This window comes from Calidris pugnax, unplaced genomic scaffold (assembly GCF_001431845.1).
Source record: "Calidris pugnax isolate Ruff unplaced genomic scaffold, ASM143184v1 scaffold44, whole genome shotgun sequence".
Classification (NCBI taxonomy): Eukaryota; Metazoa; Chordata; class Aves; order Charadriiformes; family Scolopacidae; genus Calidris; species Calidris pugnax.
In genome coordinates, this window is record NW_015094506.1 from 35,862,523 (window position 1) to 35,882,688 (window position 20,166).

The 20,166-nt window shown below is 41.0% G+C and overlaps 1 protein-coding gene across 1 annotated transcript; it reads right to left on the reverse strand.

Annotated features, from left to right (window-relative positions):
* Positions 1-6,487: 6,487 nt before the first annotated feature.
* On the reverse strand, positions 6,488-20,165 carry GPR37 (G protein-coupled receptor 37 (endothelin receptor type B-like); the record flags this gene model as incomplete). The annotated part of the gene is made up of 3 exons (XM_014963351.1): positions 6,488-6,999; positions 7,105-7,951; positions 19,797-20,165. Coding segments are annotated over 2 exons (1,188 nt in total), but the record flags the coding sequence as incomplete, so codon positions are not given.
* Position 20,166: the final 1 nt, after the last annotated feature.

Genomic DNA, 20,166 nt, shown 5'->3' on the forward strand with positions numbered 1-20,166 from the left:
AGTAAATGTCTGAAAGGACTGATAAGAACAGCCAGCAGAAATTGTTTCAAAATAGTGGAAGGAAAGAATTTAGAAGAAAAAATATGAAGTATAACTGCTGGCTACAGTTACAGATGAGATATCTTCTTTCTTAAGCTTTTGTGTTCCCTGTACAACACTAAAAACACCAAATAGATTTTTCTTCTAGTACACATATATATATTAAATCAAATGGGAAGCACATCTTAGGGAAGAATTTAGTTCTCTGGTATAATAACTAACAGACTAAAATCTATTTCTTCACTTAAATAGCTGTATTGTCTTCAGTAAGGATTATCACATGCATATCCAGCTGCTATTAGATCATTTTATTCCAAACTATATGTATTCTGGAGTCCCTTGTGACAGTTGTGAAATTCAACCACAAGCTATTGTTGAACTGTATGTATCTCCCATCTCTTTAAAAAGATTAGGCTGGCAAGACCATAATTATTAAAAAAAAATATAGTTCTCACTTTACATTGCCAGCCTTCAAAGTTCATTCAAATCTGATCTCTTCAAGATCAAGTTAGTCATGACCATGTTTCTGATGTGAGTATTTTGGCTTCCTTTCTCAAAGAACAATAGCTAAATTCACTGTGGATATAAATGAAGATGCTTGATGTAAGCTAAGGATGGATTTTCTCTAACTAGAAAAAAAGAGTGCATGCTTGTGGGGCTTTTGCATTTTGTTTCAGAAAACAAACCCAAAACTTTGTAATCACACAAAAATAAAGGATAAAAAAATAAAAAGCCAGGAAGCAAAATAAAAGTTTTCCCTTTAGCTAGAAATGATCTATTACCTTAATTAATAATACTGCAGTATTATTAAACACTAGCAGTTTTATTAAATGCTCTAAGCTGAGAGTTCTGTATCTCTGACAGGCCAGATTTCTAGTTGAAGAAAACCGCCACAAACATTTTAGTATAATAATGCCTTCTACTTTTCAGTAATAAGAAGCTGGGAAGCAAAAATTTAAGCTACAGTGCACAGGGAGAGAAATCTTCGACCTCATCCTTAAAGGAGGCTGAGACAGCTGCAGGCATATGGATCCTGGCACTCCTGGTGACAGAGAATGTGTCACCAGTAGGAGACACAGCACTGCCTCTCAGTGCTGTCACCAACATGCTGAAAATTCCAGGGAGTCTTTGTCCCAACATTTACTGCCTGAAAACCAAAAACTGAACAACTGAACCTACCAAATTGCATCATAGGGAAAGCGAGTAGCCTGGATTTCAGGGGTTAAATGCAGTACACGGTTAAATACAGCTCTCCCCTGGGTTGTCTGATGAACCTTTAGCCCTCAACATGAGTCAGTGTTTCTATTGCAGAGATGTCTGAGTGTCCTGGAGCATCTCAGTCCCTGTCTTTTCCATCGTTTCTTGTTCACTAAAAGACATACCCAGCTTTTGAAAATTTGAAATCTGCTAAGCATAGGTGTGAAATGACTCCATCAAATACAAAACAGCAGTGAAAAAATACAGCTCCTGAAGCATAAGACAGTGCATGTAGGATACCGTTAAATTTTAATGATTCACATCATCTGCTCATGTTGACTTTGGCTGAGTTTTTCAGGGAAAAAGGAAGGTTGGAAAGAAGAAATGGAAAAAAAAAAAAAAAAGAAAAAGAAAAAGAGGCATTATCACAGGAAATGGTATGACTCCTCCTAATCATATTTCTTAATGTTAAATGGACCTTACTTGTCACTTACTGTATTTCCAGCCTGCAAAAGAAGAAGGATATTCTTAGGATGAAGACGTAAGAAGTTAGGACGTGGAAGATCTATGCCAATGTCCCAGTTGCCTTTGTAGTCTGGGCAAATCACGTGGTCTAGGTTCTTACAGAGCTGAGGTGAGCCAGCTTCCCGCAGGCAGTTTGCTTCATAGGCTCTGCCCCCCCGGAATAAAGGTAACACACAGCCTCATCTGTACGTGCTATAATCTTCCCGAGGCAGGGGGAGAGACTCAAAGAGAACCTAGAGACTCAAAGTTGTGTATGTGGGCATCTGCTTATCGTTGTCCTGCTTAACTTTTGGGAGCGCTGCCATTCAGACTGCAAAACATGCTTATCTGAAGAAAGACCTTCAAAAAACAAAGCATGGAGAAGAAAGAGCTGGGCAAGAAAGAAGTGCAAATGAACAAGGCATCAGACTAAGCTCACCCACTGTGACTACTCTCCCATTAGTCACCTGAAACAGACAATTTGCTCAGGTAGATGGGAAGTTCCCCATCCAGGAGACACAAAAATCCACAACTTTGTGCAACAGAGGAACCAATAAGGCCACGGGTAACATATGTATTTCAAAACAGACTTGGGTTCAAGTGCCTGCACTTGTGTCAGCACTTGAAAACTGCTCAGTTCTCACCTGAGCACTTTACCAACTGACCTGCCAGCTGCTCTTAGATCACTATTTCTCCACTTCCCTGACAGTAGCTGTTCCACTTAGAAACACTCCATGGACCAGAAAGTGAACAAAAGAAATTGTTTCTACAGCACAGTGGCTTAAGTCAGCGGTGTTGGTACTGGGGCTGCAGCCTCTACTTCAACATTTAATTACCAAAAAAAGTTGGAACCACCCCCTTTTCACCAGCATATCTATTACCACAGCAGTTACGCCTTTCTGATGGGAAGTTGAACCACCAAATTCAAGTCTCAGCTACACATCAAGCAGAGCAGAACTTCGAATCTAGCTCTTCCATCCTAGAAATAACAAAACCTATATTTTTTATTCATCAGAACATGCACAAACATATATATGCTGATCCTACTGTGTTAAGCCTGTTCCCTACTGGCAGCCTGCAGCCACCTTAGATGTGCTCTCTACACACAAGGCTGGGCCCAGCTAAGGAGAAAGACTCGTTTTGAATAATTTGTAATTCCAACACAGTATCAAGGGGATGATTTAAGTGTTTTGGGAATTTTGTTGACGTCACCTGGAAAAAAAGCCCGGAAGCAGCTCAGCAATGTATCTGAGAACATCAACAGCAGTTAGGTGCCCACAGGGTAAGTTGCGTATATTTATGCTGTGCCTGAGACAGCGTCTCACAGATCCTAGGAGAGGTTTTGAATATTCCTGTTGTTTAGTGCATTTGGGGTAGCTACTCAGAGTTTTGATACATTTCATGGAATCTAGTTTGCCTCTGAGTGCCATGAGCACAATATGACAGTCTTATCACGTAGCCTAACATTGTACAATTTCTTATGAAGAGGTGTAGGACAATATGCTTTGAAACCTCTACATTGACTTTAGGAGCCATTCCCAGAACTGTTGGAGCAGTAGCTATGGAAGCTTACATCTGGGTCCCACTGACAGAACAGGAGCTGAACAAGTCACTGTGACCATTAAAGGGCAAGAATTATGGAAGGCTGGATGCAGGAATTCATCTTGGAAGGAAAAGAATAAGAGATTTGTTTTAACTGAGTGATATTTTTCAATAATTTACCATTTTTACTTTGGCCTACACAAAGATCATATTGCTGTGGTTTAATCCCAGCCAGCAATCAGGATCATGTAGCCCCTCGCTCACTCCCTTCAGTTGGGATGGGGTAGAGAATCAGAAGAGTAAAAGTAAGAAACATATTTTTGATATAGGTCATGAAAAAGATCTCATTGGAGATACTGGAACTCATACTAGAGTTTTATGGTTTTAATTTCTTAATGGGACCAGGGCTGGGATGATATATGTTAACATATTAAAGGTTTACAAACATGAGAGGTGTAAGGCTTTCCTACTTCATAATCTGATTTTCCATTCCATCACTCCTCTTTTCTGTTGATCACCATGCTCTGCAAGTACCTCTATTTTATGTAAAAGAATTAAATCCTTGCCATAAACATTTCAAAATCTTCATTCATCAGTCCGTTAAAGGTCTTCTTGTTAATAGACAAATATTTTACAGAACTGGATTAAAAAAAGACAGAAATGGCTTCAAAGAATATGAAAGAAAGTAAGAAAAGCAAAGACCATGAAAATTTAAAAGTTCAGAGCATCAGTCCCAAAAGTATGAAGAAAAGCAATGCAGTACCTCATCTTTAACAAAAGGAATCATTTATCATGACACTTAAATGCATTAACAAGCCACGCCTGCATCAGAATGGCTGTGACAAGGCAAACCTGCTAATGTGGGATTAGTTTAACCAATTTAGAGAACAAATTAGAATAAAAGGGTGTCTTGCACGTCCAGTTGCTATGTTGGAGGTCCAAGGCAGGGGGGGTGAATAGTTGTGAAAAATGCTTTTTCAGCAGCCGAAAAGGCAAGGTTACACTGAGTACAAAGCAGCCCCACTGAATACAAGGCTGGAGAATGTTCCACCACACATGCAGGAGGGTTATTTCCAGGCACAGCGCTATGGATCTTCAAATTCTCCCTTCTCCAGTGACTTTTTAAATCTCTTTTTTTGCTGATATTTTTTTTTTTTTTCACCAGTGAGATTAGCGTATGTATATTGTGGAAAATAGAGAAGCAAACTGCACCACTCCATGACACGGAGCATTTAACCTGGGAGAGAGCAGCATTCCTTGGCACAGCTCACACCTACCCACTGCAGACTGGAAAGCTGGAAGCACCCAACGCCCAAGGCAACTGGGGACTTGTCCTGCCCCAGAGCAGTCTTGACCTCAAATTAGTGAAATGTCATCATTTAATATTCCCAAGAAATTTCTGTATTTCCTTTGTTAAAAAGAAAGTGCTTCCTCCTGTTCTCCTGTTCCTTTCTCAGGTCCTTGAGCCACTGCTTGTGCTGGGACTGAACTGGGAGAAACAATTGAGCAACACAGTGAAGGAACAAAAAGGGAGGATTTATTCCTATTCTTTATAAGGAAAAAGAAGAATAGTACAAATCAAAAGGTACTGATGGGAATATGTATCTGAGCAGACACAGGTACCAGAGCGAGAAGATCTTTTCTCTTTAATACTCTTATAGTTTATTGAATGCAACCAAGCAATGTGAAGTCAATTAAAGGTTTATCAAAAAGGGACAGTTCTTTATAAAGAAGTCTTCAAAAGTGATTGACCATCCTACAAAATTATTTTTAAAAGTTTGGTACTAAGTACTAAACAGAAACACATATTTAAATTTAGGCCTGTGGTTAAAGCAGATTGCTCTGCTAGGGTCCAACGTCTGAATCAAAAACCAGAAAAAGAACTCAAGTGCATACATATGTATTTGGATGTGGATTCAAATTAATTAATTTCAACTGCTTTTCAGCTGAAATTGTTATAGGTTAAAATGGTAAATAAAAAGAAGAAATACTGCTTGCCCAAGCAGCTACAAAGATTAAACATATTAAGTCCAGAATCTACCAATAAAAAAATAGACTCCTTTCCAGAAGTTACAGCAAGTTCTTTAACATATTCAGAGGCAGATATCGGGAAGTAAGACTACATCAGTTACAGTCACTGTTAATTTCACAGGAGAAATGCACGGGATTTTACTTTTGCACACACTATTGCAATCGTATTATTTATTTAATTAGTATTAAAATATAAGCTAATTATAACAAATTCAGTTCCTTAGCATGTGTCTACACTTCAGCCCGCTGCCCAGTGTAAATATGAGCCAGCTTGCCTGCCAAGAACAGCCTGCCTACTTCAGCCAAGAAGTGGGGCAAATAAGCTCTGCTGGTAGAGATAGGCACTTTCCAGTCTCCAGCCTGGCTGGTTTATAACAACTTCAGGGTTTAGTATATTGCACTGTTGCTGGCAGTGTTGACATACCCTCATTTTAATAACTCTGCGGACAGCAAGAAGCCATCAGCAAAACACACCGTGGTTCTCAAGAACAGCTTCAGAGCTGTGAGCTGCTAGTGAATAGCAGTCTTTGTGAGGGCAGCATGATTTATAATCGGTATACAGAGCCCCCGTGATTAATATTCATGCTACATATCCCAGAATAAATAGGAGATGCCAGTCTGATCCAAAACCCTCTGAAACTGATGGAAATCTTTCAATTGACTGCAATGGGCTCTGGGTCAAGCCCCAAGCGTCCAAGTGTGTTTATACCTTTTAAAAAGAAGAAGGAATTCACTCTCCACATGTTTCAGTCCCTCACATTTATTGTCAGCAAACCTCTGGCAAAAGAATACCTTCCTCTGCAATGGGACTCTCACTGAAGGCAGTAGGAGCTATATATACAGAGACTGAGGACATAATCTCAATGTAAAACCAATAACAAATTGGAAAGAAACTTGATTTTGAAACCACACAAGACAAAATTTAGTGAGAAAGCAAATCTTTCTCCGTAAGAAGTACAAAATAACTAAGGTTTTGCATACCTGCAGGTTTAGAAGGAAATTTTTCAGTGAGGCACACTGAACCTTCATAATATACATTTAAAAAAACCCACGCATGTAAATCTAATACCATTATAACCGTCTTCCTGTAATTATAGCCTCCAAGGGTAAGTACATGAATGGTAAATTAAAAATGGCCATTTAAATTATTTTATGCAAAGCAAAGACTTAGGTGTCCTTGTTAAATGCCAATTGACAATGAAGTTAAATAATAAAACCTCATTTATTTAAATGCTACTTTATAAATCTTCTGAAGTCCAAGTCCTCTCACAATAGTGTACAGTAATTGGATTAAAACTACCTTCAAATACTTTCCACCACATCTTTTACATGAAACATCTTGCAAAACCCACAATGTCTATATAATCATTTTACAGTGATTACAAAAAACCCCCACCCAAACTATGGAATTAAATAAAAGTGGATTTGATATGTATTCTCCTCCCCAGCCAATGAAATCCTAGCACCATACAAAATATAGTGATATAAAACTGAGTGCTGGCTCTCCTTCTCTCTCTCTTTCTTTCATTTGAATAACCAAACAAATTATTTTCCAAAGCACGACTGTTAATATGCAGATTGGTTTCCAGAGTAGTTTCAATAATAACCTTTTTTTTTTCTTGCACTTTGCTTCAAGAAGAAAAGTGTGAAGTAAAAAGAAAAAAAAGAAAAAAGAAAAAAGAAAAAAGAAAAAAGAAAAAAGAAAAAAGAAAAAAGAAAAAAGAAAAAAGAAAAAAGAAAAAAGAAAAAAGAAAAAAGAAAAAAGAAAAAAGAAAAAAGAAAAAAGAAAAAGATACAGGAAATAAAGGCTGAAGGTCAATTAACAGTGAGTCCCCACGGAGGCAAAAGTGGACATTTCGCGACGGATGGTACTGAAAGGGGAGAGCTCCAGTTCTGTGGTGTACTCATTGTCATTGTCATCACTCGTCACTGTTGAAGATTTCTGGATGCATTCATCACAGCAGCAACAGCAACACTCCATAAAGGCCCGGCTGAAAGGTTTACAGAGACAGAAAAGGAGAACTGGGGTAACACAGGACTTAAAGAACAAAAGGAACTGACTAATGAGATGGAGGAGGTCCATAGTCTGCCGGGAGACCCCTGTGGACATGTAGGCAGTCACGATGTTGCAAATATTTTCGGGAATGATGCAAAACCCATATAAAATGGTCAGAGCCACCACTGTGCAGTTCATCTGACTTTCCAGCTGAATCTGTCGCTTGTTCCCTCTTGTGCAAGCCTTTTCTGCCCTCCTGATTTTCCTGGCTGTTACCAGGGAGCAGGTAATAGTGAACAGGGTAGGCAAACAAAAATAGCAGCCAAAGTACCACCAGAGTCTTGCCCCATCGTAAGTGAGAGCTAACACGTAGATGGTGTCGGGGAGCGCGGTGGATATCTTCACCACGCACCGCTCCCCCGGTGGGCTGCCGCTGTATTCGGGGTCCTCCTTGGTCAGCTGGCGCAGCACGACCTCCGGCAGGGCCAGCAGCAGGGCGCCCACCCAGATGACGGCCAGCTTGGCCGTGGTGGAGGTGCAGTTCTCGATCATCTCGTAATACATCTGCACGTTGGTGGCAGCACGGAACCGGTCGATGCAGAGGGCGCAGAGGGTGAACGTGGTGACTCCCAGAGAGGCCACCTGGGGAGGAGGAAAGGGCATGCAAGTTAGTACAGATGTTGTCTTGAAAAAAACAAAAAATACCTTCTCCCCCACTCCCCCCCCAAAAAAAAGGAAAAAAGGAAAAAAAAGGAGAGCTACAAGGGTACAATCCATTATATAGTGGGAAAACTTCATTTCCTTCAAAAGTCCCCTGTTCCCCTGTTGATGGCAATCTTCTTAGAGATGGAAGATGAAGGACTGAACTCACTCAGGCCAAAGAGGGAATTAATTTCTTCTACATTGGATGAAGGCTTTTACCATTGAGCTGTTCCCTGGAAGAGGTTTGTACTCTTTCATAGTTAAAGAGAGCTCAATTTGTACTCTGAAACACCAGTCAAGTCCAACCCCATGACTGACAAAGGCAAAGGAAAATCTAGTTTAGGGGTACCAGTGTAGGAGACAAGCACCATGGTGCTGAGCACCATCAAAAGAAGCATTACAGACAGAACTTAACTTCCAGTGTCTGCTGAACTGTCATCCAGCACACATCCCAAGAAAGTATATCCTTCCAGTTTTCTGCCTACAAATACTTATTTTAGCTAGGTGCCATCTTCTCCTGGAGATTTATGCAAGCATCCACCCATTCCACTGGGTGAAAAACACTGGGGAACTGACCGATATGCAAATCACAGAATGTAATATCCTTTCTCCCCCCCCCCCCCATTTTTTAAAGGGGGGTTTTTCGAAAGATTAGTTACACAAAATGTAATTTCCTTCCCCCCCCCCCCCCCCCATTTTTCTAAGGGGTGTTTTTCAGAAAGATCAGTTCCACCACCAGGGTTGGAATTCAAGTCAAGAGAGATGGGAGAGTCTTCTTTCAGCAGAGGTATCAACTCATGCCCACATTATATGTCATCAAACATGCAGGGAATCATAACATCAAAACCTTCCATATCTACAAAATTTAGGAACCTTACAGATTAAACATCTACCAAACGAAGCCAAGTGCAACAACTGATTTTGTGGACTTAGCTCCTAAGTGAAGTTTTGGTGGGATGTAGGCACATAAATTCATCCTGTACTGTGAGTTCAAAAAGACAATCTGAACTCTTTGGACTTTCAGAGCCTGTGCAAAAACTATCTTGACTGTAATAGTTCAGCTTTAATAATCTATCCTCAACATTTAATTTAGAAAAAATCCATAAACCTAGGAAAATCTAGGCTTAATTTCATAGGAAACATCCTATAGGAGCATGTACTGAAGGCCAGGAGAAATGGCAGAAATTTCACTGTTTAAATGATTTAAAGATGGATTGAACAGAGCTCTCTATTATGTACTGTAAGGAGCAAGTACAAAGCAATGCATATGTTCTTTAGCTTTAATAACCATCATTCTATGCATGAGTAGAAGTCTTGTACTGTCACAAAACATAATTTCCTATCATTTTATCCTGTTTATAATTAAATTTCCTAAAAACAAATTTGCAAGATGACTATGTACATTTTGGCTTAATCCTATTTCCAATAAATTCAACTTTAGTTCAAATTCCAAGCAGAACTCCCATTAGCTTAAATTGGAGAAAGATTAGGTGCCCTGTTGCATTCTAATTCATTTATTTCTGTGGGTTTGCATGCTCTGTTATGCTGAAAATATGTTAATGCAAAAAAAAAAAAAGAAACTGTTAAATAAAATTCCTTATAAATTTAAAGAATGATTACTTTTATCATGAATAAACCTTGTGTCTGTGGAATTAACTGGGAAATCTAGGGTAATAGTAGGCAGTTCACTATAATTTTTGCTTACCCAAATTTGACGTGCAATGATATATTTAAATTTCACATCTGTACATTTTAAAAAACGCTTTCTGATTTCCATAATTTTGAAATACTCCTGTTTATATATCTCTTGTAAAAAGTTCTGCAAAGATAGATAGTACAATTATGCACAATTACAGAAATGTGTCATTAATTTTGGCCTTCAATATTTAATGGCCATATCAGATTGCTAAAATTGAATATCACTGAAAAATATTAGGCACTTGGGATTAGAACTGTCAGGCATTGGCTTAGTTGGGGAATTCTTTGAAGCAGCTTCCTAAAAGATGAGTAAGATGCAATCTCTTACTAATTAACACGTAGGAATATTTAATGATGACAAAGCAGTACCGTAAACATTTTTAATAGGCAAATCTATTGATTTAGGAAGTTAAGCTGCCTGACAAGACTCAAAGAAAGCTTAGTAAATACAGGGGAAAAAAAAAAAAAAAAAAACAAACAAAAAAACAAATTACACTTACAGGGAAATCTTAATGAATAGTGATAAACTTAGCTAATGAGAGATAATTTTCATGTATCACTGCTGAAAGATAGATTTTTAAATTCAAGACTAGTGACTTTGTTTCCAAAACATTTAAATGTGTGCGCAGTCTTCAAATTCCTTAGAGTGACAGCAAAACCTTTAGCCAGAACATCCAACCTGAATAACAAAAGGGTCAGGATTCCGCTCCCTACAATTACAGGAGACAGGGAAATAACTGAGTCTCGGGAATGAACAGGGGATTTAAATAAGAATTCACCAGAACAGAAGAAAATCTGAGATTTTGTACATTTATATTCTCCCTCTCAGCTCTTACGTGAGCCTCTTCCCCCCGCCCCCAACGCACAGGCTTTTATGGCTTTAGCATTTCATTGCGAACAGGCTGCTTTACAGCAGCTAAGACATTAAAACTCTGCAGCTGTTAAGGCTGGACTAATGAAAGAAGACTTGTCTACCATGAACAAACATAACCTACGGGGTTCCTGTCACATTAATTGACCAACAAGTTGGAGGTTTAAGACAGTGAAATAGAGCAAGAGGAAACAACTAAGAACAGTGGAAGCCGGCTTTGAAAACTCTCCCGTGGATTCACTGATGAAACAGGCTAAACAAACCTAGTGTTTCTCTGGAACAGGCAATGGTTTCCTATTTTCTGCAGATTAATCTACAGATTTCTGTAAATTACTGTGGAGTAGGTAACGTCATGGAAAAGCTTGCAAAAAACCAACACTCCCAAGCAGGTGAACAAGGATTCACTCCAGCTGACTCGCTTAAAAGCAGTACAGCAATTTAAGGGTCTGATTACTTATCCCATATTGCAGACTATGAGTAAGAGCCAGCAAAATCAATGGGTGCTGCTCACAACCCATGTGGGTGAGAAATGGGACATGCATTCTGCACGTTCACACGATTTCGGTGTAGAGGTGTTTCTTCACACACTAATAATTAGGGTTAAGCTGAAAACGTCAAAGAAGCTAGACAAGCTACCTTTTAAATCTGTTACATTGCCCTGAAATAACCACATGAAGATAATTTGATGGGGAGTAAATAAAGGACAAATTAACACATCCTAAAGCTGTGCAAAGCTGCATGGAGTTTAATGGTGCTCTTCTTGTAACAGCTGAGTTTCTGCTATGCTGGTACGCTCTTGCAGTCTTAATTCCAGCAACCTGGCAGGAAATGAGGCAAGGCAAGGGCAAGTCAGGCTCAGTAGTTTTTGATCATCACTTAGTCATCTGATCTATTTCCATATGGTCCCTATGAAGAGTCTCCTTCAGTCTCTAGACATTCAGGATGACACCAGTCTACATCTTTCTCTTACTAGATGGTATCAGAAAAGTCCCCAAGTTTCTAAATGAATGACCACGGATTTCCTTTCAGGAAGTGGCGAAGTAACCCCTGTTTTGAGGGGGTGCCCACACAACTTGGGCAGAGAACTGCCGTTGAAGGGATTACCAGCTACAGCATACCTCCACTAAAGAAGACATTATTGTTACAACGGAGTCTCTTAATACCGTCGCTCCTTTAAAAGCATTGCCAGGGTTGTTAGAAGACACTGTGATGCTCCTTCAAGATGCTACATAAACCTTTGGTCATTAGCTCACCAGCTCTTAGTCAACTGTGTCAAAACTCTTTTGGGGAACTGAGGCCGGAGAGAACAGCAAACTCATGGAACGCCCAGCTTAATTGCATCAGTTCTCCTCTCTGTCCCTCCAACATACCCGTTCCCCTTTCATGAGTTTTAACAATTACCAAAATGTTCCCAGGCATTCCCTGGCCTGTCCTACTTCTTCTGGCTGTGGTCCCACAGCTCTTGGCCCTGGCCTCTAGGAACAGAGACTCAGGCTGACCAGGGAAGTGGCGAAGATGTACTATGGTCAGGAATGCCAGTGGACAGAAGACTCCAAATTCCCTCTCACTAATACCCGCTTGACTAGATAAAGGTGATGAAAACCAGAAATCAGAAATGAGATCAGAAAAGGTGACTTGGGTAAAATGGTGAACAAAGTCCAAAATCGGAGTGAATATAAAAAGGAGGTTGGGTCTCTCAAGCCAGTAAGACGAAGACCAAGACGTGATATTGCTGCTATCTACAAATAAGTCTATCTTGAGATACAAAAGTTACCTAAGCCAAAGGACAGTGAATGTAGCAGAATGGGAATCAACCAGTCATGAGCAACTTGAGGCTGGAAAGGAGAGAGACTATTAATCATCTCAGACATTAAGCACGCCTTCTGATGGATAAGTGAGGGCACACAATGGAGATTGAGTTCATATGGAACAAGATTAAATAAATGAGTTATAAGAAGCTCTAAGAAGCTGCTTCTACCAGCTGAAGCTGGATTTTCTAAGACAGAATAGATTTTATGCTGATAATAGAGAGTTTCTTAAACTGCATGGCACCCTTCCTTCCTTTGTTACAAGGCAGGACAGGTATTCAAAACATTTTTCTGTTGCAATAGGAAATCTGAACAACAGAAAAGGTTGATGACTACTAGCCAAGTCATCTCTGAGCTCTCAGTGACACTGTGTAAACTGTTTATAACCATTCCTGTTATATCATATAAACAACTAATCTTTTTCCCCCAAGCCGTTATAGACTATCATCTTATTGCGGCTTTTCTATATCTACATCAAACTTTATAGCCTTAAAGCAAGCTAATGCAACACAGAATCATAGAATGGTTTGGGTTGGAAGGGACCTTAAAGATCATCTAGTTCCAACCCCCCTGCCATGGGCAGGGACACCTCCCACTAGAGCAGGTTGCTCAAAGCCCCATCCAGCCTGGCCTTGAACACTTCCAGGGATGGGGCATCCACAGCTTCTCTGGGCAACCTGAGCCAGTGCTTCATTAACCTCAGTGTACAGAATTTCTTTCTAGTATCTAATCTAAATCTCCCCTCTTCCAATTTAATACCATTACCCCTCATCCTATCCCTACACTCCCTGATAAAAGAGTCCCTCCCCATCTCTCCTATAGGCTCCCTTCAGGTACTCGAAGGCCGTTACAAGGTCCCTCTGGAGCCTTCTCTTCTCCAGGCTGAACAACCCCAACATACCATGGTGGCTCTTGCAGACTTGTCAGTTTTGCCTAAGGTAAATAAACAAAGTTAGTATAGGCTGCAATACTTTTTTTGTGTTACTGTACACTTACAGTACAGAGTCCAGTAATAAGACCGGACTACCACAAAACGAAAGGTCATCCCATTGAAAACAATTATTTAATTGTTTAAGTTCATCTAGATCCTGATTTCTGTTCTTTCAATAAAAAAATAATAATAATAAAAAAACAACAAAAAACTGCAAAAACACAAAAATGACAATCATTGCTATAAAAGAAAAATACATAAATATATCTATCTTTCTTACACAAAGTGCTATTAAACATGAATTGCTTTATGCTGTAAAATAGGTAAGCGTCACTCAGTTGAAACACTACTGTGTTTCACTACTGTGTTTCACACTACTGAAACACTACTGTGGTGCAGCAGAAGTAACCCAGTAGCTAAGGGTTACTGGGTCAGGGTACCCTCTGACATTAGCCATTACCTTAAGCACCCTTGATGAAAATCTACATCACCTAAAAGACAAGATAGTAATTGTAGAAATTGCTATCATGGAGATGTCCCACACACGTGGAACAACGGCTACAATACAGTTGTTTCCTTTGTAGTACTATCAACATTCATACCAGGGAGACACAGAGCACATGTGCTTTGTGTGCTTCTTCTCCTTCTGCATATCCTAAGAGTAATAGTGTTCAGAATCCACTTCCAAGAGCTGCTCTTGAATTCTCTTGGAAGTGAAAGCCAAACAGACTGCCAGGGCACTGGAAATATTCATTAGTACACCACATGCTTATCCAGAGCGTTGGGAAAATTGCAAAACACAAAAGGATTCAATTTTTGTTCATTTTCCTGTTCAAAATCTACCATGCTACCGCGTAAGTAAATTAAATTTCCTTTTTTTTTTTCCCTTTAAATAAAGAAATGAGTATCATTCTCCACTGAGGATCAAATTCTCATCACGCCACACAAGGGACTTCTGCACTAATTCCTAATATTAACAACATGGAACTGCTGTTAGAAATCTGCCTCTTCCTCCTTTGCAGAAAAATCCTATCATATGGAGAAATGACACCCCAGTGCTCAGAGTCGAGTCAATGGTGCTGGGACAGCAGATGCTGCTTTTTTCTCCCCACACATATGTAACTTAAATATTAGTGACCCAGTTTTAAACCTAGTCTGACACAGAGTCATTTCTATGCTGAAATGCCATATGGAAAGTTTAAGCCAAAAGCAAATTTTTATGGACAACTTATAAGCCCCTAAGGACAGGGTTTGCAGAGGAGCGAGAAACTGACAGAACAGCCAACACGGCAGCTACTATCACCATGCTATTAATACCTAATGGGCAGAGATAGATTAACACTTCTGTTTTAAGTAATTATTTACTGTGTGATTCCAGCTGAAGATACTCTGCTCAGTACAAGACACATGCAGCCACTGGTCTAGATAACTCTCAGTACGAAGCTTTGAAACCACAAACCTCTCTGAGGATCTCTGCCTATGACCCAGAGGACTTACGGGAGGTTCAGGAGCCCAGCTCTGACTAGAGTCAAAAAAGAGACATAAAGAAGATGCCACACAACAAAAGACAGAGAGAAGACAGATAACACACAGCTTTTATAAACTCCCATAAAAAATGTATTTCCTTCCCTGAAGTGAAGCTTAAAATGAGGATCTTTTCTGACAGCTTTGGAACAGGCAGACACCAGGCACTTTGTGCCTCTCGCTTGCATCTACCAAGTAAAAGAGAGAAAGGGGAAAAAGCCTCACCTCAAATTGCCCTGGAGGGTCAGCTCCAGGGAAAGAGAGTAATTTGTATTCCAGGCCAAATCAATCCTTATGCTTTTCACAAAGAATACTAATTGTGACAGCTTTCCTGAGCTGGAAGTTGTCCACCAAAAAGAAGAGTGATGCCACAAAGCAAAATTTGGATTGCCAAAAGCACATGCAGAGGCTGGGCATCCGATTTGAGAGACTTTCACCGTCAGCCCACTCCAGACTCAAGCCAGCCTCGAATGCGTGATCTGGTCCAGATGAGGACACCACAAACTTGTCTTTCTCTTCTTTGTGGGGGGTATGAGAAAGGCAGAGGGTCTCATGTTTATTAGCCCAGGGCAGAGTACCATCACTGGTCTTGGCAACTTCTTGTTCTGTGCTGGACCACACAAGATGGTAAATCAGCCTCCCCAAACCCTCATTCTAGACCCTTTCCCATTTCTAAATCCTTACTCCACTATAAGCAGCTGGTCTCAATCTGCTGGCATAGAAAGTGATGCCTAATTCCAACAACTCCCCGCAAACTCATCAAGCTTCTAGCGTAACCTCCAAGAGCAGAACGCATACAACTCAAGCAAGCTTCCTTTTTAAGCCCAAAAGATAGTTTCCTGTCCTAGTTGACACAATCCATTTGTCAACTTGAGCAAGCTGCCCCAAGCTTTAAACAACTTATTTAACCTCTTCACTGTTGGCTTCCAGCACTAAAATAAAAAATAAAAATGCTACTTCACAGGACTGTTATATTTACCAGCTGTGAAATATTTAGAAAACTACTGATTTGTCTACATTCATACTTCTTTCTGTAAAGGCCCAGCATAAATCTATAAGTAGGGCAACTGGAACCATATTGTTCTGTACTCCTTTTTCTTCTTTTTCTTCTTTTTTTTTTTCTTCTTTTTTTTCCCCCTAGTCTTTTTTCTGGAAAGACTTGATGTGCTTAAACAAAAAGAAAAGGGTTCCTCATTGTCAGGGCTTGGGGAACAGGAATTAGCCAAAGCCACTATCTTTGTATTGTTGTTTACCCTGTATCTCTTGATTTTGAGCAGTACAGAGAGAAGTATACCGAAGACAAGGTAAACACGTTGTGCAGGTAAACACTTCAGACACGCATGCCTAAAGCTAGACTTTGGAACCATCTGCAGAAAAGTGGCAAAATCTTAAAAACTGCAGAGTAGAGGATTAAAACTGCAAAGGAGAAGCACATCTCCACACACCCTTATGGGCACAGTAGCTGCCTCAGTTGTTCTAATTCTTTTCTCAACTCCCTCTCAGTGCATTCAAAACTGCTCCTCCAGGACACTGCCATCATCAGGGTCAAGTGAAGTTCTTGGTGGAGATAATTCCATCCATTTCTACTAACCATCTGTCTTTCTAGCTTTGCTCCCTAGCAGTTATACTCTTATCACCTAAAGACCTGATGAGAAGCACGGAAGAATTAATTTATTCAGTTTCTTCCTCAGTCAGGTGCACGGCATTCCTTATGCAAGCATAGGCAAGACATAGTTTTAAAAAGTAGTTAGAAGTGACCAAACTGTGATACAATATATGGCTGAAATGACTGCTTAATGTACTTGGTCACAGCAGATCTTTATTAGGTATGGGAAGACTGCCCTTTAATTTAAATACTGTGGAGACCTTCCACTGCTCGAAGCTCAACATTTACCTACACAAATGTGCTTGAAGACATCATAAAACATTTTCCCCAGGCTGTGTGCATATGTGTTATCACTGGCAACAGATGTTTTGTTAAATTCTGCACAACACCCATTAAACAGCACAAATAAAAATCAATTGGCGACAGGAGGCTAAACTAAGAAAAATCAAGATTCCTCACTGGGACCACTTGACACCTTCAAACACAATACAAAGCATGCTTGAGATATGTTAAAATGCTGTGATCACCACATCACTTGCTCTGGACGATCAGACATCCTCTGTTCCCTAGTTCTGAAAGTACAAGCTGGTATGACAGAGAACTCAATCCAATAAGGGTCTCTGATGCTTGAAAATGAAATATTTCTGGATCTACAACTCTGGGTGGGACAAGTAGCTCTCTAAACAGCATATGAGAAGCACTGGCATGCAAAATAGGGATGCAGAGCATGAAACAAAAAGACGCTTAAAAGAACAAAACACTGGGCTAACTTACAGAAAACACAGAGAATATCTTAAAATTTGTCCATCTTCAGGAATATGCTTCTATTTGTATTCCATGAAGGAACCTCTCCTGAAGATAACTGTTTACAGCATCCCTCTCAAGGAGCTAAGAGGACCTCATCCTTCTCCCGTTGTGTAAGAAGTGGATGAGCCTACCCAGGTGAGTTCCAACAAGGGAGAAGACAGTTGTTAACTCATCTGTCAGATGAGTGCATTGCTGTGAATAGTCCTTGACAGAGCATGGAGCAGCAGCTGCTCACGGGACAGGTTTCATGACATGCTCCACATCTTCATTGCTCCTGGTGGTGTCAGCGCCACTGTGTAACACCTGTGAGGTTTGAACAACACTTGCAAAGTGGCAAAACTTTTCTCTAACTCCCTCCTTCATCTCAGCAGGGTCAAATCCTGATTTCCGGGACAGCATCCTCCTCACCAAGCTCAAGACAAGCTGTAGCGAGGCACAATCCAACGGTGGAGTTCAATATTCCACCACTCCTGGCTCCCAGTGTGATGAATATACTTTACATACATGTATTTAATGACTATTGAATGAAAATACAATCCTGGGAGCAACACAGAACCCCAAGGCTACATTGTTTTAGATCTGTACCTTAGACACAAATTAATTAAATTTCCTTAGGGACAAGGAGAACATTTCACTTATAGACCCCAGTAATAATTAAGCCTAAGACAGGCACTATGCTACTGGTCCATTGTGACTGGATCGCTGCCAGTTCTTGAACAAGACCTCAACTCTAGACACGTGCAGAACTTTAAAGAGAAAAAGTAAGGTGTCATTAAGTATAAAGGAGGGATAGCAGCAGCTGAATGTTTTTCAGGATTATAGCTTTGAATTTTGGCAACTACATTTCAGAGAAGCTATTTTCAGTTTGACAAACTCTTTAGCGCCCAAAGCTGCACAGCATAAGCAACTAATTTTGAAGAACAGCGTGGCCATGCAAATAATTTCAGCTACTGATCTTTAATTAGAATCAGTATTATAAAGAATCATTTCTATTTTGTATGTGGATGCACCAAAAAATGGTTAGGAATGGTGAAATGTCACCACAGGAAAGTCCTGAAAACGCTTAAACTACACTAGCTACTTTAATTGAAAAAGCTACACTTTAACTGAAACAGTACTACATATTTTATTGGTTAACACAGTAGCCCCATAACCTAACTCAGAATTTTTAAAAGCTCCTGGCACTATCAGTTTCTCAACACACATATTTACTCCTTCACGTCTTCTTAAATGCAAATCGATTAAGTGTAGTCTGAGATTTTCAAATGTAATGCTTTTCTACTGGCCCGGAATTCATCTAAGCATAGCACAGCTCCACCCTTTGTCCAACACCACCAGCAATGAAGTATATCACATATTACAGAAGGAATGGCAACTTAGTGGCTGCACACATCACACTTCTTTCTAAACACTTAAAAATATTGGTTGACAGTTAACTACATATTTCTGTATACTATTGTGTGTTGAAACTCATATTCCATGTATTAATAACAAGTTGGGTTTGGTTTTGGGTTTGTTTTTTTTTGGTGAGGGTTTTTTTTTGGGGGGGGGGGGGGTAAAAATCAACCCCAAAACCCCAACCATAGAGCCCTCAGAAGGATGGATGGGATGAGCCTAATGGATTAATGTGTGCGGAGGAGGGATGCGGTTTGAATTTGGTTTTTTTTTTTTTGGGTGGGGTTTTTTTTTGGGGGGGGGGGGGAGAAGAGGTCCCGCTAATACTTCATTCTTAGGACATGAGGATCAACACCTATTTTCTCAGCTTTCAGTTACAGAATAATACTGAGCATAAGGTTTTGGGAACACAGCAGAGCCAGCCAGAATGACGGGCTACCACCCTACCAACAAGCCTCAGTGTTCAGTTCCAGTAAATAAATAAAGCGACAACCTGAGCGGTGCCGGCAGGACTCTGGCCAGCTGGCTGAGAGCTTCTCTAACACAGCCTCTGAACCACTGCCAACAAGCTGCAATTTACATGGAGCTGGGGTCAGTCTGTTGGTGGGTTTTTTTTTGTTTTAAATAAAGATAAGCCAAATAAATAAGTGTGAGATTCGAACGCTGAAGTATAAATTAAGAGCGCATACATCACATTGATGGTCCTTTTTACAATCACTTTCTCACAGTCTATCCCCAGCTCCCCCCTCCTTCCACTTTCCTGAACCACTTCACTTTAGGAAAACAAAAAAACATAAACCAAAAAAAAACCACGAAATCTAATTCTGGGAGGATTCTTCGCCTTTCGGGATGACAAGGAGCAGGAAAGTTGGGCAGAACTCGCGCGAGGGGAAGGACGAGCCGGACACGCTCGGTGTGAGGCTGCAGAAATCCCGGCGCTGCTGAACCTGAGGCGGCCACAGCCTCCTCCGGTCACCGCCCGGGGCCCGCTCCGCCTCGGGACCCACCGGGAAACCCAGACCGCGCCGCACCGGGACGGCCCCGGGCCGGCCCCGCTCGCAGCGAAGCGGAGAAGGGAGGGGAGGGCTGCTCGGGGAACCGCGTCCCCTCGGGCGGGCGGGGGCATCCCCACCCACCGGCATTACCTCGATGTACGGGACGATTTTGCAGGAGAAGTCTTCGAGGAGCCACTTCTTGGTGAGCTCCTGGAAGATGACCAGCGGCAGGCAGAAGAAGACGATGAGGAAGTCCCAGAAGGCCAGGTTGGCCAGCAGGGAGTTGGAGATGCTCCGCATGTAGTAGTTGTGGCAGACGATGCACATCACTGCCATGTTGCCCATGATGCCGATGCCGAAGATCACCACGGAGAGGCACATCACGGCGTAGGCGCCGTACGACTCCTCGGTCAGCGGGTAGAAGGGGTTGCGGAGGCGGGCGCGGCGCCCCGTGGCGTTCCCGCGGCCCCCAGCGCTGCCCTCCGCGCCGGCGGAGCCGTTCAGGGGCAGCCAGCGGGGG